Below are 27200 nucleotides of genomic sequence, written 5' to 3'. Positions count from 1 at the left end.
ATAGCAGATGCTCAGTAAATGTTTCCTAAAAGAATGAATTAACAAGGGAATAAGTGATTGAACGAATGACTCGATGGACTCCCCATTTCTTCCACCTGTGCATCTGTCCGCAGGGAATTAATAAACCCGCGGGATCCAGCCCAGATTCGCAGGACTCGCGGCGCTGGACCAGCCTCTGCGGCGGGGCGGGGCCTCCAGGGAGTCCCGCCCACGAGGAGGCGGAGAGTCTCGGGAGTCCCGCCCATGCGGAGGCGGGGCCTGCAGCGCGCGGGAAGCGGCGCGCGCGGCGGCGGGAGCTGGCGGCCGCGGGGACTGACCACGTCCCTATAGGTAAGGCTTCCCTGCGCTGGCTTCCGCGTCCCCGAGGTTTCCCGGCTGGACCTGGGGGGCGAGAGGCTCTCGCTGAGGGCCGGCCGCGAGGACTCGGGATAGCTCCTGAAAAGCGCGCGTCCGCGCGGCCGATCCCCGCCCCGGCCCCGAGCGGCCTCCTCCCAGGCAGGTCCGGTCCCGGCTTCCCGGGCCCAGCGGGAAGGGAGCTGCCTTCTCGCCTCCGACCTCGGTCCGTTCCCCGGACAGGCCCCTCCCCTGGGCGGCCTCCTCCCCCCAAAGAGCCCCCTCCCCCGCGGTCCCGGCCCCTTTCCCCGGGTAACCCCCTCCCACGCGGCCCACTCCCCCAGGCGGCCCGCCCCCAGCTCTCCGGGCTCGCCCGGCAGCCTCCACTAAGCGGGCGCGGGCGCCCAGCCAGGCCCGACCCGGTGCCTTGATTTCCTCTGCCCGGGTGTCCCATTTTGCTTTTCCGGAGGTAGCAGGAGAATAAACTGAACAGCCACGACTCAGCGAACCATTTTAGGTGAAACTTGCTAGGTGTTAACGTCAGACGTCAACAGTAACATCCTCTCCCAACGCAGCGTGCGTTTTTAACGGTTAGCAGAGTTCCTGGCTCCTACTAAGCGCTCAGTACGTCGATCCTGCTATAATATTCACCTCATTACCGACGATTTTCAGCTTTCCTCTGTCTTTGGAGAAAGAACGGTCCCCGAGGAACGGTATTCTGCCCCTTGAAGACTCAGGAGGATGAAACTCATCACTTGTGAGATCGCCTGGCATAACAAGGAGCCAGTGTACAGCCTGGACTTCCAGCACGGAGCCGCCGGGAGGATCCACAGGCTGGCCTCCGCGGGGGTGGACACCGCTGTCAGGGTAAATGGGGCCGAGGCAGAAAGGCCCAGGGAAGCACTATTGAAGCAGCATTCTCCACTCTTCTATTTATAATGAGTGTCAACAGACACACACTACTTAGTTATGTAGCCCAGAGGGCTAAATTCTCAGGGCCTTGAGTCAACAACGAAAGCAAAGGAGAGCACCTTTCTTCCTGGGGTGATGTCACCGGATGCCCATTGCTGTAGAACCCTGAGCCAATTTCCTCCTGGGAAACAGTTTGCACAAGAAAGAGGTGGGAGGCAATGGGACTGTAGGTTTATGTTTCAGATAGGAGTTCCTTCCTCTTACATTTCAAAAGAAAGACTAAATTTTCTTTCTGAAAATCAGCGTAGTGATGTTTTCGTCGGTACAGTATGGTGCGTGCTCACTATACGTTTTCTCTGAATGAATGTGTTCGTATCAGCAGATCTGGAAGGTAGAAAAAGGACCAGATGGAAAGGCCATTGTTGAATTTTTGTCCAATCTTGTTCGCCATACCAAAGCTGTCAATGTCGTGCGTTTTTCTCCAAGTGGGGAAGTTTTAGCATCAGGAGGGGATGGTGAGTATTGTACTTCAAGATTCTTCAGAAACCAGATACCCATGTGTCTCATATTGAAGAGTGAGATTTGAGCTAGACATACTTTGTTATTTTAGAGGTCGCTTGACCCTGTCAATCTGTCATTTAGATAGTTTAGTAAAATAATGTTGTGGGGAGTGTGAAGGGGTGGAGGATGCAAAGCTTAAACCGAGAAGACCTGTTTGAAAACGGCCGCTTTCCCACTTGCTCTCACTGGGCCGATTGGAGACAAGTAGGTAGGTGCTTACCATTCTAAGTCCCAAGGCAACTGGCCTGGCCTTGTTTGGCTGTCAGTTTAGCATCTGTAAGTGATCACAGTCAGTTCCATGTCTCTCTGTAATTAATGAATTAATTGGCTTAGGGAGTATAGTCTAAACAACCCTCTAAATTATGTTTCTTTGGTGGGAGTAGATTGATTCATATTTCCTCCTTGTGCTTATTTTTTTTTTAATTTATTTATTTTTTGCCTGTGCCACGCGGCATGCAGGATCTTAGCTCCCCAACCAGGGATTGAACCCGTGCTCCCTGCAGTGGAAGCGCGGAGTCCTAACCACTGGACCGCCAGGAAATTCCCTTGCTGCTTGCGCTTAAATGGCATAAAATGATACAGAAGAAGTAAATCTTTTTATCATGCTCTAAAACTAAGATAGTCTAGAAGCCAGAATAAAAAGAAAGAAGAAATCTCAGATGTTGTTTGAAGAAGGAGGGAAAGAAGCCTGGTTGAATTCAGTGCCCTGATGTCCAGTGTTTCCGTCGAGGGGGGAGGTGGGGAGTGGCAGCAGCACAGGGGGCAGTGGGGAGGCTGGCGGGCCGTCCTCTGTGAGGCCGCACAGGGCAGCCCAGGTCCTTTGGCCTCGAGGGCCCGGAAACCTGTTGTCAGTCAGTCAGCACGTGGAGAGTGCCGGTCCGTCAGGGCCAATCTCATGTCAGCCAAGCTCCCCGGATTCCAATTAATTTAGAGAGAGAACGTGTGTGTCCACACCACCGGCTCCTTCACTCTCCTCCTTCGGGCATTCCTCGAAGGGAAGCCACGTCTTGGTCAGAAGGTTATGTGGTGAGCGTGGCGTCAGAACGTGGGGAGCTAGAGGACTCAGACAATTGGTGACATCACGCTAAGGGATCTGACACGTCCATGGTGTTAACAGCTGACACATGCAAGGGCTCACCATGTGCCGGGCATCGTGGGGTAAGTGCTTTATGCATTTGCCTCATTTGATGCTCACGATAGCTGATGAGCTAGGCACTGTTATCCTTCTCATCTTACGGGTGAGGAGACCGAGGCATCAAGATGGGAAGTGACTGGCCGTAGGTTACACAGCTAGGAATGATTTGCCAACCCTTGCGTTGGTGCCTCTGTTGTTTCCTTATTCGGCCACTTACAGGTTATGCCTGTGGATTTGTTAATGTAGTCAGTCGCTTTGCAGTAGTGTTTTGCTGGCCTGGGGACACTTCTGTTTAAGGAGACCTTGTATAGCTCTGATCTGGTATGAGTTTGATTTTGGAGTTTTTGTTCGGAAGGCAAATTTGCTTTTCCTGCCCCAATTCTTAGACGTAAATCCTTGTGGCCATAGTGTCTATTGAACAACATAGATATTATTTAATACCCTAAAAATCCAGAAGTGAAGGAGCCATGCTTTGTAAAGCGTGGCTTATCTTTAACTGACTCGCTCCACAGATGCTGTCATTCTTCTGTGGAAGGTGAATGATAACAAGGAACCAGAACAGATCGCTTTTCAGGATGATGATGAGGCTCAGCTGAACAAGGAGAACTGGACTGTCGTAAAAACACTGAGGTAACCTCGGGAGGGGCCTGGGAGGGATTTATCCTTATGACCTGTTGTGGCCTCTCCCGTTGCGGAGCACAGGCTCCGGACGCGCAGGCTCAGCGGCCATGGCTCATGGGCCCAGCCGCTCCGCGGCATGTGGGATCTTCCCGGACCAGGGCACGAACCCGCGTCCCCTGCATCGGCAGGTGGACTCCCAACCACTGCACCACCAGGGAAGCCCGCATTTTGACTTTTATAGCTCACTTAAAACTTTTACTTATGCAAGACAGTAATACGGGCATAGTTTAAAAGATAAAAATATGATTAAAATGGATTTTCTTAGTTTGTCTTATAAAATTTTCCTTAGTAAACTTGAATCAATTTTAAAGATACAAATATCCTTGAAGGTAGTAGTTTATAGCTATAGCTAATATAGCTCTAGTGGAAATTCCTAAAGTCCCACTGTAATGTATGGTCCCTGAGTGTGCTTTTAAATTTTTGACAATTTTTTCTCTCCTTGAGACAAGAATTGCTTTTTCTCCTCTTTGGATTCTAGGGGCCACTTAGAAGATGTGTATGATATTTGCTGGGCAACCGATGGGAATTTAATGGCTTCTGCCTCTGTGGATAACACGGCCATCATATGGGATGTCAGTAAAGGTAGCTGATATGTTTTTGTTATTATCGGGGGAAGGACTATTCTAAGTGTCTAAAAAGCCGAACCTTTAAAGGCTTCAGAGGAGTTTTTTTAGTGAACTGGAATAGGTGTTTGGCAGGACAGGTTAGGGATTAGCCCCATATGCCATGGATCCACTGCATTTTTAAGGGCCAAGTCAGAATGTATGAGGCTTAGCAGTGGTGTCATGAGTTGCTGGTGCCAAAGCAAGGTAGATCGCACACGCCTGGGGGTGCAGACATGACGGGGCCGGCGGGGCGGCATACGGCTGATCCCTGTCGTCCTGGAACTTAGGGTCTCGGGAAGTTAGCAAGTCATAATCAGTGAGGCATTGCATGCTCGATGTTGGGGTCGGTGGGATCAGGTTTCCATTTCGGGACATCAAGGCAAGCCAAGGACACCTCACTGCTTTGAAAGAACCTGTTCACTGGTTGAGGGGACAATAAACATGTAAGAAGTTACCGTAGGATGAAAATAGCAGTGAAATGCCAAAAGCCAGTGGTGGCTGACGCCTGACCACTTTTACCCCCTGCAGTCCTGTACTCAAGCTTGATGTCTTCTCCCAAACCTCTTCTCTTCTTCTTTATCTGCTGATTCTCCTGCAACCCAAGTGCCCAGGTCGGGAGTCAGGCAGCGGCATTGGCATCCCCTGTGGTGTCAGCACTGCATCAGCCCAGTTTTCATCCACGCTGTAGAGGCCTCTGTTCTTCGTTCTGTGCGGTCCAGCTGAAGCGTCCTCTCTCTTGCCTCATTTCCGTCATGCTCTTTCTTATCAATCCCAGACACTCGGCAATGGGGAGGACCAGTGTCACTGTCTTCTTTTTCCCAAATCTGGCCGTGTGTTGGGTAATTTCAGTGTCTGTTGACACTCCATCAGCACCCCCTGAAGCCAGTTGTAACGATCTTGAACACTGCCAGCAGGCTGGGCACTCTTGCAGGTGCTGGAGGATGCGTGAATACAATGGCTACGTCCTAGTGGGGTGTCAGACGAATACACAAACGTATGATGCCAGGAAGTGATAGCGCTCTGAAGGGGTCCGGGAGTGATAGGGTGATCTGGGAAGGCTTCTCTGAGCTTGTGGAGTTTGAACAGAGACTGGAATGAATCCGGGGAGCAAGCCGTGTGCATTATTTCATGGGAACGGCATGTTCAGAGGCCCGGCGGCCGGAGCTGCTGCTTGTGTCCCAGGAGCAGGAAATCACCGGACGGCTGGAGCAGAAGGGAGGGGGGACCTGAGGCTGGAGGGTGGTGGGTCCTGGCCACAGGGTCGGGTCTCAGATTGTAACCAAGGTGTGACCACGTGCTGCTGACGGGTTTTAAGCAGTAGACTAATGTGATTTCGCTTATTTAAAAAAAAATATTTATTTATTTATTTACGTATTTATTTTGGCTGCGCCGGGTCTTAGTTGCGGCACGCGTGCGGGATCTAGTTCCCCGACTAGGGATCGAACCCGGGCCCCCTGCCTTGGGAGTGCGGAGTCTTACCCACTGGGCCACCAGGGAAGTCCCTTACTTATGTTTTAAAAAGATGTCATTGGCTGGCATGTGGCAAACTCTCCCAGGACAGCACAGCAGGTAGCGGGGTGGGGGGGAGGAGCGGTTTTGAGGAGCGTGGAAATCAAGACCACGTCCTAGGCCTCCATCGTTTTTTTTTCTTAACGTGTAATGTGGGCAAAATTGTTTAGAGTCGGTACGTTTTTATTTATGGAAGTTCACATGCTGTGATTCCTTCTGCCCATCACCTTAGTTCCTCCAAAGTCTGTGTCATAATCTTCAAGGTGGCCCTTTAGAAAGAACGCCCGCTTGATCCACGCTTGTCCTGTCGGCCAGTCCACTGTTCTGCAGCTGGGCTTCTTTGAAGGCCTGTCACTTAAGTGCTCTGACAGTGACGTCGTAGCCAGGCGTCCTGCTCTCCTGACAAGACGCCTCCTTCAGGCCCCTCAGCACCCCTGCTTCCTGCTAGAGCCCTCAGGTCCCCTGAGCCCTCTCGATTCCTGCTCTGCCGGCCCGTCTGACCTCTTATTTTCTCTCTCCACTTTGCTCCCCAAGGGGATCATTTATGTACATAGACCCTTTTCTTTCACCCGACGGTACCAAGAAAACCCCAGCCCAGGATTGGTGCTACAATACTGACCGTCTCCTGGTCCCGGGCTGAGCACAGCTGGTCACAAACCGGCCACCCTGCATATTGGGCCGCTATAAATTCGTCCTCACCAGCCTCCGATGGGGTCCTGGGGTCCCAACCCCTTTTGCTTGTGAGGTTTGATCCCACTCCTGTTCTCCCCGGCAGCTCCCCCAAACCTCCGTAGGTCTCCTTAGCCTTCTTCTTCACCCCTGGCCACCTTAATCTCAGCAGACTCCCCTAAAGGCCTTCAAGAAGGGGAGGGGGAAGGAAAGTTAGCCTGACATTTGTGCAGTGTGTAAAGTCACCGGCAGGTCACCAGCGACTTCAGGGCCAGGGTGGGGCAGGCAAGGAGCGGGAGGGAGCCCACGGCAGAGGGTTGAGTGAGTGGTCGGGAGAGCGAGTGATGGGGTGTAGACCGCTCCCCAGAGAAGAAGGTTTGGGGTTTTGTTTTTTTTGGCCTCATCATGCGGCATGTAGGATTTTAGTTCCCCAACCAGGGATTGAACCCGCCCCTTGCAGTGGAAGTGCAGAGTCTTAACCACTGGACCGCCAGGGAATTCCCTGGGTTTTGTTTTTTTAAGACTGGCCAAGGCTTCCTAACTCCCTCCTCTTTTTATCCGGGTAATCTCTGTGTGCTGCTGGTTTTATCTTCTAAATGTTTCCCCCAAAGCCCTTTTCCCATCCCTAGTCACAGTGCTCTGGTTCAGGCCCTCATCTCTCACCTGGTCTGCTGTCACCTCCTAACTAGTGACACTTCTCTGTGCTCTCTTCAACCCTCAGTTTCATCTTTATAATGCAGGTCCCTTCCCAGCTCAGCGTTGCTCTGAGCCACACCATGAACCCCCAGAACCGTTTCCTTGCACACGAGGGTCTTGCACACACCAGCAGTCTCGGCTACTTGTCACTGCTCCAGTGGCTTAAACTGACTTTCACCCCGTGGATTTGCTCAGAATACCTTCTTCTCTCCTCATCGGCCCCATGTATCCTGCCTGACCTGGAGAACCAAACTCTGAGCTCACTCCTCGACCTCACCCCGGCTTTGTTAGCTGCCCTCTTCTCTGCGTCGTGTCACAGTGCGCATGCTGGTGGTGGGTCTGTCCCCACCATGAGCTGTGAGCTCCCTGGGAGGAGGGGCCATGTGAAGTCATCTTTGGTCCCCAGAGCCTGACGTGGAGTTTGGTAGAGTCTAAGTTACCAACTGCTGAATTATGGAACGGCATAAAGGAACAATACTTAAATTGTAGTTTATACCATTTGTGCATTAGTGGGTTTTGGTAATGTGTGTGTTGTGTGCTTTATTCGTAGGACAAAAGATCTCAATTTTTAATGAACATAAAAGTTATGTACAAGGAGTAACCTGGGATCCTTTGGGTCAGTATGTTGCTACCCTGAGCTGTGACAGGTAAGTTAGTATTTGGCAAGTTGTTTTCACCTCTGTTTGCTTGAAATTTTCTTCAGAGGTATTTTTGTTACAGCTTAACCAATGTAAGCCACAGTCTGGCTTTGATTCTTTCATTCTTGGTTTCGTATAAAGCGTTTTGTTTTACTGCTATTCTTATAGCATAATAAGAAATTGGCAACTAATTAGGACAAGAGCCTTACACGAAGTTAGTACTTAATAAATCTTTATTGAGTGGGTGAGTGAATGCAGAAATAGCTTTGAATTAAATTTAAACTTCTTGGGCAACTTTTAAAGAAAAAGTCTTTTATAAATACGACTTAAGCAAGAAGAGATAACTAGTGGTAGGGTTGGATAGTTATTTCATTTTTTTTATTAGAGTTTACTGCTATGGTGATTTTAACAACTCCATTTAAATTAATATGAAAATAAGATATTTTGTCTTCTCTGAAAGGAGGTCTTGTTGCTGTGTTTACCGGTACATTTAAACACAATATATATTTTTTAAATTAATTTATTTTATTTTTGGCTGCGTTGGGTCTCCGTTATTGCGCTTGGGCTTTCTCTAGCTGCGGCTAGTGGGGGCTACTCTTCGTTGCGGTGCACGGGCTTCTCATTGCGGTGACTTCTCATGTCGCGGAGCACGGGCTCTGGGCACGCGGGCTTCAGTAGTTGTGGCACGTGGGCTCAGTAGTTGTGGTTCACAGGCTCTAGAGTGCGGGCTCAGTAGTTGTGGCACATGGGCTTAGTTGCTCCACGGCATGTGGGATCTTCCCGGACCAGGGCTTGAACCCGTGTCCTCTGCATTGGCAGGTGGATTCTTAACCACTGCACCACCAGGGAAGCCCTAAACACAATAATTTAATTGTGTTCCTGGAACAAAAAATTAAAAAAAAAAAAAAACAGGGATGCCAAGCATATCACTCACCAGTCATAATAGTCCTTTATAATATTTATCCAACTACTTTTAACTATAACAAACTGAATTTCAAATGGTGCTGGAATGAAAGCACTAAGGAAGTGTTTATTTTTCATAGAATCTCCTGTAACATTCCAAATGTCATTTATTTTCTAGTATACGTGGGTTTTTCTGTTCTTTTTTTGTGTGGCCATGCCGAGTGGCTTGTGGGATCTTAGTTCCCTGACCAGGGATCGCACCTGTGCCCCCTGCAGTGGTAAGCACAGAGTCCTAACCACTGGACTGCCAGGGAAGTCCCCTGGTATATGTGTTTTATTCAGGCAGTCAGGAGTGAAACAATTTGATTAGCTCAGGGAATAATATGAACTACCAACAACCAATTTACTTGCTGCCGCTTTCCTTACTCCTGCAAATCCCTGAGGGCGAGACCGTTCCACACAAAATAAACTTCACTGCAGTCATACAGATGGCCACTAAGCCAGATGCCCAAGACCTGAAAAATAAGGCCAGGCTTACAAGTTTATGTCCATTGACAAGTTGAAACATTCAATAGAGAATGAAATTATGACGTATTTCCCCACTTAGTTAGTGATATCCTTCTGGTTGTTAATATTTGCCTCTGTCATTCAGTTAAGTGTGAAAGTCATTGGTCAGTGGTTTTGCAGGCCAAAAGTTGTTGAAGCAATCTTCAGTTCTGGTAATAGATTGTTTCTCTGTGAAACATAATTCGTTTACTAGAAGAGATAAATCAGACTTTTCTTCTTTATTTAGGATCCTGAGGGTGTACAGCACACTGAAGAAACGTGTGGCTTTTAATGTCTCAAAGATGCTGTCTGGAGTAGGGGCTGAAGGAGAGGTACAAAATGTTTTGACATTCCATCTTAGCCGTACTGTAGTTGGGACTTAGGAAGTTGTGAGCTCCTCCATCGCTCGTAGCTAAACCCCTGGTTTCCAGGACCCGACACCTGAACTGCAATATGACTTCCTCTTAGACCACCAAGTCTCAGTGTGGTGGTCTGGGCTGGCCTGTACGGAGGTGTGGACGTCTGGGGGCCAGGGGAGAGGTGATGGTGGAGGACAGTGTTTCCAACCCTGGCTGAACTATGGAGTCACCTGGGAAGCATGTAAAAATATGGGTGCCTGGGCCCGACCCCAAGAGCTGTGATTCACTTGGCTTGAAGCAGGCAGGGCCCTCACAGTCTGAGGTGCAGTGAGGTTCAGGAACCACTGACTAGGAAGACCACAGCACTAGGCAACAGGAAGGCAGGTGGATCCAGCACCGACGATACACCTTCTTGGCAGGTGGAGGGGGACTCTCTGGCCATCGGGCTGGTACTCAGGAATGGAAAGGATTTTGATTTTTGAAAGAACTGGTAAATGAAGATAGCACTCTAATCCTAGTAGGTGAAAGGGAGCAAGTTGGTTACTATAACAAAGCGGATAAACAACAAGGTCCTACTGTGTGGCACAGGGAACTGTATTCAATGTCTTGTGATAAGCCAGACGGGAAAAGAATATGGAGAAGAATATACACATGTATAACTGAGTCACTTTGCCGTACAGTAGGAGTTAGCACAGCATTGTAAATCAACTCTGCTTCAATAAAGTTAAAAACAAACAACAACAACAAAAACCAAAGCAGAGATGAGGTGCAAATCCAGTCCTGGGACAGCACGTGAGGCAGAGTGGGCTTTGTGTGCTGGCCGGCGCTGAGAGGTCACATGGGTAGTTAGGAGGGTCACGCCTGGTTGAGGATTAAATGCTTAGTGTTCATAAAGTGTCAGCGCATGGTAGCAAAAACTGTTCCACACAGGTGTTCAAGAAATGTTGTCTGAAAAGATGATAGGATTACTATTTTCTTTTTAAAAAGGGTTCATTCGGTTGGAGATTCTAAATATAAACACACAGATAACAAGCAAAGGGCTCCTAGTCACCTTCCTGCCTTTTCCCGGTCTCATTCCCCAGACAGACCACTGTTGACAGTGTGGTGTGTGCTCTTACAGAGGGTTATTTGTATAATAAGTATAGAACCACACAGACACGTAGACACACACACACACACACACACAGCTTTCCTTAACAAAAATGGGAGATCAGTTCACGAGTGATTGCCCTTGCAGACTTGCGTGATTATTTGATATGTAATTTATTTCAGTTTCATTTATTATTATGTCAGTAAGAAATGACAACGTGTAGAGAAAAAAATAGGAATTGGTAAGCCTTTATTGTGAATGCGAAGGTTTGGAATAACGTTTAGACTCTGTGTGCCGCAGGCGAGAAGTTACCGAATGTTCCATGACGACAGCATGAAATCATTCTTTCGTAGACTTAGTTTCACTCCTGATGGATCTTTGCTCCTCACACCAGGTGTGTTTAACAAAGCTTTTGATTTAAGGGCATGAGAGCAGCGGTGGTGGTGTCTGTGCTCCTGATTTTGTGATGCTCTTTGCAGCTCAGGGAATTCTGATGAAAGCAGTGGTCCCCAACTTGTCCGCACATTGAAACCTCCAGGGAGCTTCAAAAAGTGCTGGTACCTGGGTCCCACTCCCAGAGATTGTGTTTTAATTGGTTTGGAGTGTGCGGTCTGGGTTTTGGAATTTTAAAAAGATTTCTAGTGATTTTAATGTACAGACAAGTTTGGGAGCCACTAGACTAGAGTGATAAACATACTCCCTTAGGCAAATTCAACTTAAAAAAAATTTTAATGAGTGCCTTTTCCCTAGACATGTATGTGGAGGTCATCGTTCTAAAACTAATGATAAAGTGCCTTTATCATTTTTATTCTTAATGAAGCAGCCTGTTGTGACAGGGTCTAGGCACAGACAAGTCTGGTTGGAATAACTTGTGGGAGTGTAGTGGTCAAGTCTGACAGGTCAGCAGAATCAGCAAGGACACGTCAGGGTCATTTTCAGCAGGAGGGTGAGAGGTTGAGTCCAGCAGGATTATCCAGGGCAGTGCTGTTGCCAACATGGTCTCAGAGGAGACCGTCCCCTGCTCTCCATGGCTCAGATACCATCCTGTGTATGATACGATGACATGACCCGGGGCTGGGCCAAACGGGAGGGCACAGGTCAGGTTTGCCACTAAGTGTCCCAGCCAGGCTGGGCAGAGGAGACCCCAAGAGTGTGTGAATCATACACACATGTGTGGGTTAGGCTGTAAAAGGACATTGGGGAACACGTGGGAATGACATTGGCCTGCGGGGGGGGGGTCCCAGGACCAAGAATAAGTAGTTGCTTAAGTATATTTAAAGTTGTTTACTAAACTCAGTAGCAGGTCCTTTCCTAAATGGCAGCTCCAAAAATATTTTCATTTAAAATCGGGTACCAGATGGGTTATCTGCTGCCACCATTATTATTCTTGGTGGTGTTAATAAATGCAGGAAATGAAATTACAGAGATTAGAAGAAATAAAACTTTGTGATAGGTTTGTGTTTCTAGAAAATCCAAGAGATTTAAAAAATACTCTCAGAATAAAAAAAAGAATTTGATAAGGTAGATAGATATTATAAAATACACAAAATCTGTATCTGCTACAGTAGAATAAGTACTTAGAAATGTGAAAAGGATAATTGTTCCATTCGTAACAGTGCAAAACGCAGAAGACATGGAAATGCATAGGAAAAAATTTAATAAGGCATAGAGCCTTTATGAAGAAGACTAGAAGGTCTTATTGATGGTTATAAAACAAGTTCTGAACAAATAGAGAGATTTCGTGTTCTAAAAATTAACATGATAATTGATTTCCAATTAGGATCCCATTTAAGGTTTTTTTGGTTGTTGGTTTGTTTCGGTTTTTTGGTTTTTTAATTGGATGACATCTCGGATTTGTTTAGGAGAGTAAATGCAAGGAATAGTAAAAAAGTATGAAAGATAAGAATAATACTTGAGCAGGCATTTTCCTGTCTAAATGTCAGAGATTCTGTAGTGCTATTGTTATCAAATCAGTATGGTATTGGTATAGGAATAAACATATAGCTTAGTGGATCAGAACAGAGAATCCAGAAATAGATTCTGGGATAAAAGGGAATTTAATAGGTGACCTGAGTGGTATTTCAGTGGGAAGAATGGATTTTTGAGTGAATGGTTCTGGAGTGTCCAGCTGTCTGGAAAAAAATTAAATTGGACTCTTAGCTTATCAGATGGATAAGGTGGGCTTCCTTGGTGGCAAAGTGGTTAAGAATCCACCTGCCAATGCAGGGGACACGGGTTTAAGCCCTGGTCCGGGAAGATCCCACATGCCGTGGACCAACTAAGCCCGTGCACCACAACTACTGAGCCTGCACTCTAGAGCCTGCGAGCCACAACTACTGAGCCCGCGTGCCACAACTACTGAAGCCCACACACCTAGAGCCCGTGCTCCACAACAGGAGAAGGCACTGCAATAAGAAGCCCGCGCACCACAGTGAAGAGTAGCCCCCGCTCACCACAACTAGAGAAAGCCCACGCGCAGGAACAAAGACCCAGTGCAGCCAAAAATAAATAAATAAAATAAACTGCAGGTGAATTCAATACTTAAAAATGGTAAAAATGTAAAACACTTGCAAGAAAATCTAGGAGGACATTCTAGGACTGGGGAAGACCAAACTAAGACTGGAAACCCAGCAGCTCTTAAATGATAGACCTACTTTGCTGTATTTGAATGTAGAGCTTTTGTATGGCAAAAGACGCAGTAAGCAAAATCAGTAGTCGTATGATGGGACTGGAAAATAATGGTTATGGTACAGAAACGAGAGCGCTGACAGACATCATATACAATGGCTCTTCCAAATTGGCAAGAAGAACAAAAAGACAAAAGGAGAAAAACCCAAAAGAGAAAAACGAGAAAAAGGTACAACAAGGCGGCTCATAGAAGAGCAAATCTGGTGCAAAACTGGCACACACGGGGAGGTGTTCGGAAACCCGGCAGTCAAGGCAACGCAGGTTAATGTGACATCAGTAGGTATCCCTTTATTCATTTCAGGCTGGAAAAACGTGAAAATATCTGTCGCTGATGGGCATGTGTATGGCTGTTGCTGGAGAGAGAGTGGATTGTTAGAGCCTTTTGGGAAGGCAGTCTGGTAACCGTTTAATGCATGTACTCTTCAGCCAATCCGCCCCTTGTCTGACATTCACTTCCTTAAGAAATGAAAACAGTACATAAGAGTGTATGTCCAAGGATGTTTATTGCAAGCATAGCTTTTTTTTTAATGACACTTTCTCTTTTTTAAAATTAATTATTTTATTTATTTATTTTTGGCTGTGTTGGGTCTTCGTTGCTGCGCACAGGCTTTCTGTAGCTGTGGCGAGCAGGGGCTACTCTTCGCTGTGGTGCGCGGGCCTCTCATTGCAGTGGCCTCTCCTGTTGCAGAGCACGGGCTCTAGGTGCGCGGGCTTCAGTAGTTGTGGCGCGTGGGCTCAGCAGCCGTGGCTCGCGGGCTCTAGAGTGCAGGCTCCGTAGTTGTGGTGCACGGGCTTAGTTGCTCCGCAGCATGTGGGATCTTCCTGGACCAGGGCTCAAACCCGTGTCCACTGCATTGGCAGGCAGATTCCTAACCACTGCGCCACCAGGGAAGTCCAAGCGTGGCTCTTAGTTGTAAAAAAACAAAAACAAAACAATACTCGTTAACAGAGAACGGGTGAATAAATTACGGTATTTTCAGACCAGCGCATAGTAGGTAGCTACTGAAGAAAGGGTGCATTAGTGTCACGCAGGTTAACTGTCATGAGTGATTGACTGAGAAAAGCAAAATGAGCAAAAGTATAAATAATACCCCATTCTGTAAAATAGATTTAAAAAACCCACCATATGAATATACAAGCGATTGAGTTATAACTGGTTGGAACAATTATGTGAGCATGGGGGAAATACAGAATGACCTGATGGTTTGTTAAAATGGATTACTTGGGGATGGAAGGATGGGGTGAGATGGGAAGAGAGTAGAAAGACTACTGGCTGTGTCTGCTGCCCCCCCCCAAGCGGGTATGAAATGGTCACATGGAAGATTACATACGTGTGTGTGTGTGTGTGTGTGTGTGTGTGTGTGTGTGTGTGTGGAAATGTTAACGTAAAACAGGGAGATGTTCCCAAGAGCAACTGTGTGTGACGGTTATTCTCCAACAGGATCTGACCTGGTTTTGAGTACAGCCTGAGGTGAGTGTAGAAGGGCTCTCAGATGTGGGCTGCTCCCCAGGGCAAAGGCAGCTTCTGCAGGGGCTGGAGATGTCAGCAGAGGGCTGGTCTCCTGGCAGCCTTTGGGCTCCATCAGGCTGATGGGAAAAGGCCTGAGTCTCAGGTTTTGGGTGGCAACTGAGGTCAATCCAGGGGACAGAGAGCCAGGGGTCTGATCATAGCACTTCACTAGCAGGAATTGGCTGGATTCGCAGGCAAAGGTCTGCTGTGGTCAGGGCTCCCTGCTTTATGTTCTTCCCACCCAGGCCTGGAAGGGGCTCTGGGGCAGCTGAGCCCCTTGGGGAGGTGACAGGTGGGTAGAACTGGAGTAAAGGGCTGAGCCCAGGCAAGGACAGGGTGTTTGCATTTGTCCTCAGTCACAGAAACATTGTCCAGGTAATAATGTTCCGGGGAGAATCTTTTACAAACCAGAACTGATGCTCATGTGTCTTTGCTGATGAACAGTTTAATAACACATGGCCTTGCCTTCCTCTACTGCTTCCCCAGCTGGATGTGTGGAATCGGGTGAAAACGTAACAAATACAACTTATGTTTTCTCCAGGAAAAATCTTAAAAGGTATGTAATTGAAGAAATATTTGAAATGTTTACCCTTTCTTTTTGCTTTTGTTGAGTGACGGTGCTTTTTTGCAAAACCACGATTCATCTTGCAGGCCTATCGCCCATCTTCCGTGTCCTGGGAAGGCGACGCTCGCTGTCCGCTGCTGCCCCGTCTACTTTGAGCTGAGGCCAGTGGTGGAAGCAGGTACCTTAGAGCCACAGGGGTGTGTCACGTTCTCTGAGGCAGGTCACCAGGGTGGGTGGGGAGAGGTGAGTATGTGGGTTGGTTCAGTTTGGTCAGTCTTGAGAGCAAAGACTGATGTTATCAAAATATGTGTCAGATTTTGCGTTGTCTAGAATACACTTTCTTTGCTGCAAGCAACTTTAAAGGGCTAAAAATACTAGCTTTGTTTCTCTACTGAAGGAGGTTGAATGTCATTTATTAGTGATTTCCTATGCAGTGAAAATTATGGGAAAATTATATGAATTGGATTTTTGTTTCACTGTTTTTCCACCTCCGGCTGCTTTTAAGATTTTTCTCTTTATCAGTTGGCTTTCAGCAATCTGATTACGGTGTGCCTGCTGCCGTTTTCTTTATGTTTCTTGTGCTTGGGGTTCATTGAACTTCTTAGATTTACGAGTTTATAGTTTTCATCAAATTTGGAGAACTTGGCCAGTTATTTCTTCAGATACTTTTTCTGTCATCCCCCCTCTCTCTCCTCTTCTTCAGGGGCTCCAGCTACACACGTACTGGACGCTTTGAAGTTACCCGTGGCTTACTGATGCTGTTACGTGTTTCTTTCCTCTCTGGATAGTTCCTACAGCTTGTTTTGAGTTCACTGCTCTTCCGTGTCACCTGCCCCTGGTGCCAGCCAGTGTATTTTCTCTCTGTGACGGTGTAGTCTAGAACTTCTAGAGTTCAGCTTGGGTCCTCCTCACGTACCTCTGCTTTACACCTTCCCTCTTGCCTCTTGAACGCGTGGAATACACTTGTTACAATAACTCTTTTAATGGCTTTGTGTACAAAGGATTGGTTTTGATGGATTTTTTCTTCCTCATTATGGGTCATATTTTTCTGCTTCTTGGAATGCCTGATAATTTTTTTAAAATTAATTAATTTATTTATTTTTGGCTGCATTGGGTCTTCGTTGCTGCGCACGGGCTTTCTCTAGTTGCATCGAGCGGGGGCTACTCTTCGTTGCTGTTCGCGGGCTTCTCATTGCGGTGGCTTCTCTTTTTGCAGGGCACGGGGTCTAGGCGCGTGGGCTTCGGTAGTTGTGGCTCGTGGGCTCTAGAGCGCAGGCTCAGTAGCTGTGGCGCACGGGCTTAGTTGCTCCACGGCATGTGGAATCTTCCCGGAACGGGGATCGAACCCGTGTCCCCTGCATTGGCAGGCGGATTCCTAAGCACTGCGCCACCAGGGAAGTCCATCTTATAATTTTTTATTATACATTGTGGATTTTACCTTAGTGGATGCCGGATATATTTTCATCCTTATAAATATCCTTGAGCTTTATTCTGGGATGCAGTGAGGTTGCTTGGAAACACTTTGCGTCTTAGGGGTCTTGCTGTTAGGCTTTGTCAGGTGGGATCACAGGGGCATTTAGTCTAGGGCTAATCTCTTCACTACGGAGGCAGAGCCGCCTGGATGCTCTAATTGATGCCCATGAAGTGGGCGGTTTTCCACTCTCGCTGGTGGGAACATGTGCTGTTTCTAGCCTTGTGTGAGCTTCAGGGGTGGCTCTTTTATTAAAAAAAATTAATTAACTAATTTTATTGAAGTATAGTTGATTTACAGTGTCATGTTAATTACTGCTGTACAGCAAAGTGATTCAGTTATACATATATACATTCTTTTTTAATATTCTTTTCTGTTATGGTTTATCATAGGATATTGAACATAGTTCTCTGTGCTATACGTAGGACCTTGTTGTTTATCCATTCTATATAAAAAAGCTTACATCTGCTAACTCCAGTCTCCCACTCCATCCCTCCCCGACCCCCTCCCCATTGGGAACCACCAGTCTGTTCTCTATGTCCGTGATTCTGTATCTGTTTCACTGATAGGTTCATTTGTGTCATACTTTAGATTCCACATATAAGTGATATCATATGGTATTTGTCTTTCTCTTTCTGACTTCACTTAGTGTGATAATCTCTAGTTGCATCCATGTTGCTGCAAATGGCATTATTTTGTTCTTTTTTATGGTTGAGTAGTATTCCATTGTGTGTGTGGGGGGGGCACATCTTCTTTATCCATTCATCTGTCAGTGGACATGTAGATTGTTTCCATGTCTTGGCTATTGTGAATAGTGCTGCTATGAACATAGGGGTGCATGCATCTTTTTGAATTATAGTTTTGTCCAGATATATGCCCAGGAGTGGGATTGCTGGATCATATGGTAGTTCTATCTTTAGTTTTTTGAGGAACCTCCATACTGTTTTCTGTAGTGGCTGTACCAACTTACATTCCCACCAACAGTGTAGGAGGGTTCTCTTTTCTCCACACCCTCTCCAGCATTTATTGTTTGTAGATTTTTTGATGATGGCCATTCTGACTGGTGTGAGGTGGTACCTCATTGTAGTGTTGATTTGCATTTCTCTAATAATTAGCGATGTTGAGCATCTTTTCATGTGCCTGTTGGCCATTTGTATGTCTTCTCTGGAGAAATGTCTGTTAGGTCTTCTGCCCATTTTTGGATAGGGTTGGTTGTTTTTTGTTGTTGTTGAGTTGTTATGAGCTGTTTATATATTTTGGAAATTAAGCCCTTGTTGGTCACATCATTTACAAATATTTTCTCCCATGTAGATAGTCTTTTCATTTTGCTTACGGTTTCCTTAGGGACGGCGCTCTCTTTCCCGTGGCCCTCGCTCCGGCCCTGGCTAGTTTTCCCGCGTGCGGCACTGGTCAGCACTCAGCTGAAGGCTCGAGGCCCCTGGGGCTCTGGCTCTGCCCCTCCACCCTCACGCTCCAGTCGCCTGGGCCTCCTGGCCTCCCAGCTCAGGGCATCTGCCAGGCACCGCCTGCGTTCCCTCCACCTCTGCTGGGCCTGGAAACTCCAGGCAGTAAACGGAGGTGATCGTAGGGCTCACCTCTCTCGCTTCCTGTCTCTGAGGGATTGCTGTTCTTCATGGCCTAATGGACAGTGTCTTAAAAAAAATCCGTTTCAGTATTTTGCCTGGTATTTTAATTGTTTCAGGTGAAGGGTCAGTCAGGTCTCTGTTACTCCATGGCCGGACACAGAAGCTGTTTTTAAGTTTCTAATCCTTTATGTGAATGACTGTGATTAACTTGACAGCATTAAAACATCACTTCATGAGATGCTTCTACGTGACCCTGATGTTTCCTTAGCAGGTGGTGACCCCTCAGGGTGACTTGCCTCATTCACACAACTTTTTCTTCTCTTCTTTTTTTTTAAATTTTATTTTATTTTATTTTTTTGCACTACGCGGGCCTCTCACTGCTGTGGCCTCTCCCGTTGTGGAGCACAGGCTCCGGACGCGCAGGCTCAGCGGCCATGGCTCACGGGCCCAGCCGCTCTGCGGCATGTGGGATCTTCCCGGACCGGGGCATGAACCCGTGTCCCCTGCATCGGCAGGTGGACTCTCAACCACTGTGCCACCAGGGAAGCCCTCTTCTCTTCTTTTTGAACCGCAGGTGCCCATGAGTGTTGAATCATAACACAGTGTCCTCATTGGTTCCTGCATGGGTCTCCTTAATTCTTATATTCCTATATAAAATAATACAAAAACTGAATTCTTCCGTAAAGCATTTAGTAAAGTTACATCACTTACGTCCCTGGGGAGAGGGCTTTTGGGGAAAATTTGTTTTCTTTGGGAACTTTGCTTTTTGCTTGTTTGACTTTCTGTTCCTGATTTCGCCCGTCACCAGAGCCAGGTGTGGAGCTGGTGAGCCTGCCCTACCGCTTGGTGTTTGCTGTGGCTTCTGAAGACTCTGTGCTTTTGTACGACACCCAGCAGCTGTTCCCGTTTGGTTACGTGTCTAACATACATTACCACACCCTGAGTGATATTTCCTGGTGAGTGGATGGGGGAGACAGCGTACATTCCCCTGGAGTTGCCCCTCAGGTCAGGGAGCATTTCATCCTACAGTTGGCTTTTTTGGCCCTTATTTACCAGTTTTTTTAAAGGAATCAACGTAAAAAGGAAAGCTGTTTCTAACTTGCTAAAGTACTGCTTCCTGTTGTGACTGCAGTGGGTGTTGATGCCGTGCAGACTGTGATGTGGTTCATCTATTTCTCATAAACCAAGGGGAGGCCCGGGGTCCCTGGTGTTGTGGGGACTCGCCAGGCCCTCTGGGAGGAAGCCCCCACACACGGGCCCCTGCTGCGCAGACAAGGAGGGGCCCCAGAACTGTGCCCGTCCTGAGGGGTCACTTTGCCCTCGCCTTTCTGCCTGGGCTCCCAGTTCTGTCTCCACTGTGTGCTCGGGCCCAGGCTGGGCCTGGCCACCTACCATCTAGTGCTCTTTATCACTCTTTATCTTCTTTTTATTTATTTATTTATTAAAATAATTTTTTTTGTGGTACGCGGGCCTCTCACTGTTGTGGCCTCTCCCGGCGCGGAGCACAGGCTCCGGACGCGCAGGCTCAGCGGCCATGGCCCATGGGCCCAGCCGCTCCGCGGCATGTGGGATCTTCCCGGACCGGGGCATGAACCTGTGTCCCCTGTATCGGCAGGCGGACTCTCAACCACTGCGCCACCAGGGAAGCCCTCATCTTCTTTTTATCTTGGAGGGGAAAAAAAAGAAAAAAAAAAGATCATCTCACCTTTATTCCGGTGAATTTGATGACGAAGCAGGGGTGGGTTGGGAGGGAAAGGGCGTGAGGGAGGAGCCCGCACAGATCCTTTCTCAGCCGTGTTTTTCCATTGACGGCTTTGCCTTCAGACAAAGCTTGTGAGTTTGCTTGAACTTCCATTTCCTAACCAGTGATGAGGGTGCTAAGAGTGGCCTGTAGACTTCGGTAAAGCTTTTCGCTTTCTATTCTGTTTCGGGAACGCAGGTCCAGCGACGGGGCCTTCCTGGCCATCTCTTCCACGGATGGTTACTGTTCCTTCGTGACGTTCGAGAAGGATGAGCTCGGAATTCGCTTGAAAGAGAAGCCAGTTGTGTGTGTGAGAACTCCCGATACAGCGAAGAAAACCAAGAGTCAGACACACCCAGGGTCTTCGCCAGGACCCAGGCTGGGAGAGGGAACCCCCAGCAGCAGAGTCCGGGACCCCAGCAGCCCCTCTGCAACGCCCCCTCAGGCGAAACAGTCTCCGGCCCCCACGGCGGCCAAGGACACCCCTGTGACCGCTCCTGGTGCCAGAGGCTTCCTGGCAGGGCCCTCAGAGGAGAAGACCCTGAAGCCCGGCAGTCAGAATGCGAAAGCCCACGCATCCCGGAGGGTCACTCTGAACACGCTGCAGGCCTGGAGCAAGTCAACACCCCGGTGAGCGCTGTGATGGGAACAGAAGCTGCCTTGCCTTGTCAAAAGACAGGATAAGCCGAAAGCCCCTCGCATAGGTGAAATCCCACACAGCTGCCAGAGAGATGTTTCCTAACGTCAGACCTGAGAGTGCCGCTTCCCTGCTTACAGACCTCTGTTGGCTCCATTCCCTCCCCGTCGGGTGAGGTCCCGGCTCTTCGCCCGGCCCGTCACCAGCTCTGTGGCAGCCTGCCATCCAGCACGGTGACCCCTCACTCTCCTTCGTCCCGCGTGCTCTGAACGTCAGGTCCCCAGGGCACGCTCTGCCTTTGGAGGCCTCTGTGCCTCTACCCTCTGGGGACGCCCTGGACACCTGCTCCGCTGGGTGACACTAGAGTCCTCCCAGAAGACCCATTTGGATGTCCCTTCAGCCCTTTTCTGTGTCACAACACGTCGCATTCGACAGCAGGTGTTTGATTTATGCTTCTGTTTCCCTAGTTAGAGTACAGGCCCCCCAGGGCAGGAAGCGTGTCCCGTTCTTTACCCGTGTTCTCCTGCCCAGACGGTAACAGGCACTTACAATAGGTAGGAAGTCAAAGGAGCACCTCCTCCACGGGGTTTTGGCGTGTCCAGCAGACTGGCTCATGGTGAGCGGCACCTCGGGTCTGAATAGCCTCCAGGTGGCGCTGCTGTTGTTTTCTCCCCTGTTCATGCCCGTCTGGCTGGTGAATGTGCCCGAGCTCACGGCTGGCACTGCAGAGCGAACAGAACTGCCCAGCATGGCCCCTGTCGTCAGGCAGCAGCTGGTCTCCAGGCTTCCTTCCCTGGACACCTGTGATCCTGCACACAGCCTTCTCCCCGGCCCACCGCCCAACACTGGGAGGCGGCCTGGGGAAGGGGCTGGGGGGGGGCGCGGGGGGGATGAGGGGAGCACTGCACGCCTCCCACACGCTCTGCCACGTTCACGCGACTTCATTGGCGGATCCATAATGTGGTTTAGGTGTAATGCTGGGCTCTTTCTGTATCTCTTCCTACAGACTAGCAATGTTTTTTTGAAAATTTATTTATTTATTTTTGGCTGCATTGGGTCTTTGTTGCTGCATGCGGGCTTTCTCTAGTTGCGGCGAGCGGGGGCAGCTCTTCGTTGCGGTGCGCGGGCTTCTCATTGCGGTGGCTTCTCTTGTTGCGGAGCATGGGCTCTAGGCACTCGGGCTCAGTAGCTGTGGCTCGTGGGCTCTAGATTGCAGGCTCAGTAGTTGTGGAGCACGGGCTTAGTTGCTCCGCGGCATGTGGGATCTTCCTGGACCAGGGATTGAACCTGTGTCGACTGCATTGGCAGGCGGATTCTTAACCACTGTGCTACCATGGAAGTCCCTAGCAATGTTTTTAAAATTTATTTTTAAGTGGGGGAAGGGAGTGGGAAAGTGTTCTTTGAAACATTTTCGGTATTAAAGTTTTTCCCCTCTTAATTTCTTGCAAGCTTCTTGCGGTTATAATTTAAAAAAAAATAGTTGTTGAGAATTAAGACTGTGGATTTTAAAAAAGAACCATCTATATTTTGGAGCTTTCCATACTGGAAGCCATGTCTGATAGGCTTATGTAGGAAACATCTAGCAGAGTGTTTAGCATGTCATTGGTAGTTCAGAAAACACGGGTTTTGAAACTTAGATGACTGGTTAAGGTTTAAGCTGACTCTTATTTATGTGATGGTTTAACTTAATACATGATCCTTAGTTACTAAGTAAGGGGGCATATTGACATTATATTCAATGCCTTGCATGATATGAGCTGAAAGTTTTACATGTTTCCTTTGACATTTGGTATTGTATGCAAACCATTCCGATGATACTAATGGCCTTTTACTTCTTTTTTTAATCAAGGAGAATAAACTTAATACCCTTAAAGACAGATACTCCACTGAATTCTATACCAACCAGCATAATTTCCAGCCCTTCCACAGAAGAAATTCAATCAGGTAAGTGATACTCTTACTGGTTTAGTATAATTAAAGATAGAATACCATCTCTTTTGGAAATGAGCACCACCTAACTTGAAGTCAGTTCTGAGAAAGCAAGGATGCATCTCACCAGGCCTGTCGTTTAAACCTACTGATTGCGTGTGTATTCTCATCCAGGAGCCCACCCTCCCGCCAAGGCGCTCCCTGCTAGGCAGACGGTGGATTTGGGAGATGGGTAGAGCCGGGCTGGTTCTCAGTCTCGGCAGTGTTGGCATCTGGGCAGGTCATTCCTCGCTCTGGGGCTGTGCTGTGGATGCAGGATGATTAGCAGTGCCCCTGGGTGCTGGCACCCATCCCCTGCCCCGACCTGTGACGCTCTAAAATGTCGTCAGACACTGCCCACTGTCCCTCGAGAGGCACAGTCGCCCCGGGTTGAGAACCACTGGGGTAGACCTTCTCCTTAGATCCATAGAGGACCTGGCCAGGCAGTTCGGTTCCTTGTCTGCGCATGAAATTCAGTTTGTAAACGTCAGCTCTTAACTTAAAGACGTCTTCACTCACTTGTCCACCCTGTGCTTACATCTTAGAGATGCCTGGAGACCTTCAGGTCAGTCCCCCGGAGCTTAAGCGGCCGAGACTCAGTGAGCACAGAGAAGGTCCCCAAGGTCTGGACCCCTGATGAGACCTGTCATGTGCCTGAAGGCTGCTAGGTCTAGGGACCCCCGTGTGCCCAGAGAGGGGCGAGATCAAACACACCTGAGACCAGTGGAATCAGACGGAGCCTGACGGACACTAGAAAATGGATTTCTGTAACAGAAGATACGCGTGGACCGATTTTCTCCAGAAATATGTTGGCTGTTGTATTTAGCACACGTTTTTACCTCAGATATGTGAACATTTTAATAGACTAAATTCTCTTTTTGATGAGTTTCTGAGACTGGAACAGTTCAATGTTACCTAGTGTGAAAATCAGTAAATCCCCCCCCTTGGAATACTTGTGTGAAAGTACAGACACTTTATGGGTGGACTCCTTCCACAGCTAGAATTAGAGAAGGTCGTTCGAGAAAGTTTATTCTGTTGAATTTTAGAGTGTTTGATTATTAGATCACTTTAGCTTCTAAATAGTTGATTAACTTTTGGAAGTTTGTTATGTTTGCTTTCTGATTTTAAAGGTGGTAATGCACATTCTAGAAAGTTAGTAAAGAGTGAAGTAGAAAAAACGCGTTGGAGGTGGAAATCACCCATCTCACCACCAGAGGGAACCCTTGTTACTGTTTCGGCATATTTCCTTAAAATTTCTGTTTTTATTAATGTTATTTTATTTTGGGGAGGGGACGAGAGTTGAGATTTTACTTAAGATACACTTTGGTATCCAAATAGGTTAACTTCTTAGACTGATTTTTCAAAGCAAAAAAAGTACCTTTCCTTAGCAGTCTGTGCCTCTGCTCTCGGTCCCTGGGATGCTGGCATGGTCCTTTCCCTCTTGGGAGCAGACCGGACTCATGGGCTGAGACGTATGACGTGCTGTCGCTGCACGAGGCCTCCCACGTTTGGAGTCTCCTCTTAGCGCAGGAGACTCTGGTGATGTGACCAACAGGTGGTGATGGGTGGAGCCCTAGAAGCTGGTGCGGCTGCTTCACGTTGAGGAGTTTACAGATGATTTCATGGCCCTCGATGCTGTTCCTCTGGCACGATGAACACGGTGAGTCCCGCAGGTGAGGCTACAGCCAGGACCCCTTCCCTGTCTGAACCAAATCAGAGGGCAAGTTTGGGACCCGCAGGTCCAGGCTCTGGCAGGGAGCCGCTGACGATGGAAGAACACACTCTTGTCAGCTCAGGTCAGCAGCAAAGAAGAGAGCTGGAAAGGAGCGTCAGCTTGTTGCTAATCCACCACCCAGTTAACCAGAAAAAGAGTCTGCCTCTCTCTACACGGGAAAGTGGCAAGTGGGATGACTTACCACGTGGAGAGCTGGGAGGTGAATCCATGCAGAGTTGTAATAGTGCAGGTGTGGGTCGCGTTCAACACGAAGACATTTAAAAATGTCAAGTAGCAGCTGTTTTGACCAGTGGTTCTCAACCTTGAAGTCCCCCAAAGACCTGCCGGACATCAACACCCAGGTCCTGCCCTCCTTGGTCTGGGGCCCAGTCTGAACATCGGGATTCTTTAAGGCTCCTCTGGTGATTTGAGGCACAGCCAGGATTGGGACATCATGAGAGGAAAGCTTTCCCCAGAGATGGCGTCTGCTGGTGATAAATGCACTTGCACCAGAAGCTTTTTCAGGCTACTTCTCTGGTTCATCACCGATTGACAGCAAAGCCTCTCTACCCGGGCTGCCAAACTGAAGGGATAATATGTGAGATGCTGTCAGCTCTTCAGAGGAAAAAGGTCTTTTTACATTGCCTGCGGCTGGAGCACGGTGTGTTTTGTAGGGGTTGATCCCCGTGCAAACAGGAGTCGTCATGGGTCCCTTGTCCCTGTGAACCGGCTGGCTCTCCGGCCACCCCCAGTGGAGGGGCGACGGGAATGGGTGGGAGGGGGCCGGCGCCCCTTCAGCGGAAGTGCACGTTGATAGGCACCATTGCCTGTTTGTCAGCTGTCTCCTCGACTGTAAATTACAGACTCGGCAATAAAAGCCCAGGCGGTGTCACCTCCCGGTCCTCGTCTAAGGCCACCTGCTTCCATCTGGGTAGTGACTGGGGGAGGGAAGCCTTCTGCGACAGGAGCCTCGCCCGCCCCACCGGATGGGCAGTATGCCCGCTCAGGGCCATCCTGCATCTGTAGTTGGGTGGGGCTCGTGTCTGAATCCTGCTGCCAGGTGAGGAGACGCGGAAGGGCTCGGGGAGAACTTGATGGGGTCCAGCAGCTAGGGAGGGCCGCCCTGCCCTGGCCTGCGCACTGGCGAGTGGAGAGCTGGCAGGGCCGCCGGCGGCAGACGTGAAGGCTCGTCACAGGCCAGGCTGCAGCCGTGGGCAGAGGGGCGTCCCCAAGCAGGCTGTCCACCAGGGCAAGGGCCCCCCGGTGGAGAGAGGCAGAAGGGCCAGCAGGAGGGTGAGTCGCAGCCAGTCCTTGGGCCCGTTTTTGTCCCCTGCAGCACCATCTGTCGTCCTTGCCGAGAGCACTCACTTCTGCATTTTAACAGTGCTGTTGACCCTTCTTACCAAAATATTGCCGGTGTCCCTTTAAGTAGGTCGTGAGTCCTTGAGGAGACGGGGTGAGATCTCCCAGTACTCCTGCATCTTCCCTTTCGGGCTATTTTGCTCTATTTCTATTTTGCTGTATTTCGGTCTCAGCTCCCTCTCACCCGGTTGTGTGTGTGTGTGTGTGTGTGTGTCTCTCTCTGTCTCTGAGGGACAAATTGCTTCATCTGAGGAAGTTTCTTCACAGCTCTGAAAACTGCCTCCTTTGGCAGGGGAGAGGGGTCAGAGAAAAGGCAGGGGGGCGGAAATGAGAAACAGAATTAAAGGGCTGGAGGGTAAACCAGATCCTTGCTTAGGGAGGCAAGAGGCACCTGTGCTCACACGAACTCCTGTGGCCACTGGAGGGCACTGTCCCCACTGGATCTGCCTGGCGGTAGGGCTGCCTTGGCTCGGAGCCTCTGCTGCCACTCAGCCCCACCTCCCCTGAGGGGTCCATGTCTATGTCAGGCTTGGCCAAAGTGGCCTTGGACACTGGCTTCAGACCCTGGCGGCCAGACACGAACGGGAGCATCATTCAGCAGATGGTAGCGGGAGAGGATTGCGGAAGTAATCCACGCGTCCACGTGTTCATTTGTTTGTTCATCTGTTCATTCAAGAAATGCTTATCTGACACCTTCTAGGTACCGGCGGATACATCAGGGCACAAAACAGACGAAGCTCTGCCCTCCTGCAGCTCACATTCTGACTGGGGGAGACGAACAATAAAGCTAGTAAATATATATTAGAAGATGACTATGGAAAAAAGAAAGGTGAGGGGTGTTAGGAGAGCTGGGTGGAGAATGGCTGACAACTTAAAGTGGGAGGACCTCTCGGGAAGGTGGAAACAACAAGGGAGAGGACGAGGAAGGAAGGAAGCAGGTCAGGTGTTCTAGGATTTCCCAGAGGCAAGGAGTCCTACTCTACTCGTCTCTGATGCATTCTGGGGGTTGGGTTGGGTGTCTGGGGGTTCCCTGGGTGATTGATGGGGGAGAGGACAGCCTGCAGCCCCTGCTGGTGTGGAGCCCCACCAGCTACTCGGCCTCCCTGTCCCCTCACGCGCACCGCTGGGAGTCGGCCCGACACCTGCCTGTGCGCGTCTCCGGGGGTGCTGGTTGGGTAGTCCAGACCAGGCTGAGGTTGACCGTTGCTGTGATTATCATTGAGGTCGGGAAGGCGCCCTGTCATATTCCAGCAGGAGTGAAATCGTTCTGAGTTGTGAATCTGGTGCAGCTCGCATCCCAGATCAAAGGCCGAGCCATACA

General features: G+C 49.0%; 1 protein-coding gene across 4 annotated transcripts; it reads left to right on the top strand.

The window, feature by feature from the left end:
* The first annotated feature begins 262 nt into the window (after positions 1-262).
* On the top strand, positions 263-27200 carry CHAF1B (chromatin assembly factor 1 subunit B). 4 transcript variants are annotated; one of them, XM_030880865.3, is made up of 15 exons: positions 263-330; positions 1006-1200; positions 1628-1760; positions 3454-3571; positions 4101-4204; positions 7652-7748; positions 9436-9520; positions 10938-11031; positions 15322-15391; positions 15487-15578; positions 19266-19413; positions 20397-20828; positions 22685-22779; positions 23349-25577; positions 26580-27200. In XM_030880865.3, the coding sequence occupies exons 2-14, from the start codon at positions 1075-1077 to the stop codon at positions 23438-23440; spliced, it is 1686 nt and encodes a 561-aa protein (XP_030736725.2). In that variant the 5' UTR covers positions 263-330; positions 1006-1074; the 3' UTR covers positions 23441-25577; positions 26580-27200. The 4 variants fall into 4 exon arrangements, with proteins under 4 accessions (XP_030736725.2, XP_060153791.1, XP_069901514.1 ...); XM_060297808.1 differs by having other exon boundaries at positions 1625-1760; XM_070045413.1 differs by lacking the exon at positions 26580-27200 and having other exon boundaries at positions 1625-1760; positions 23349-25925.

Source organism: Globicephala melas, chromosome 4, assembly GCF_963455315.2.
Source record: "Globicephala melas chromosome 4, mGloMel1.2, whole genome shotgun sequence".
Classification (NCBI taxonomy): Eukaryota; Metazoa; Chordata; class Mammalia; order Artiodactyla; family Delphinidae; genus Globicephala; species Globicephala melas.
Note: the sequence above shows the minus strand (reverse complement) of the source record. Positions and strands in the feature narration are given on the sequence as shown.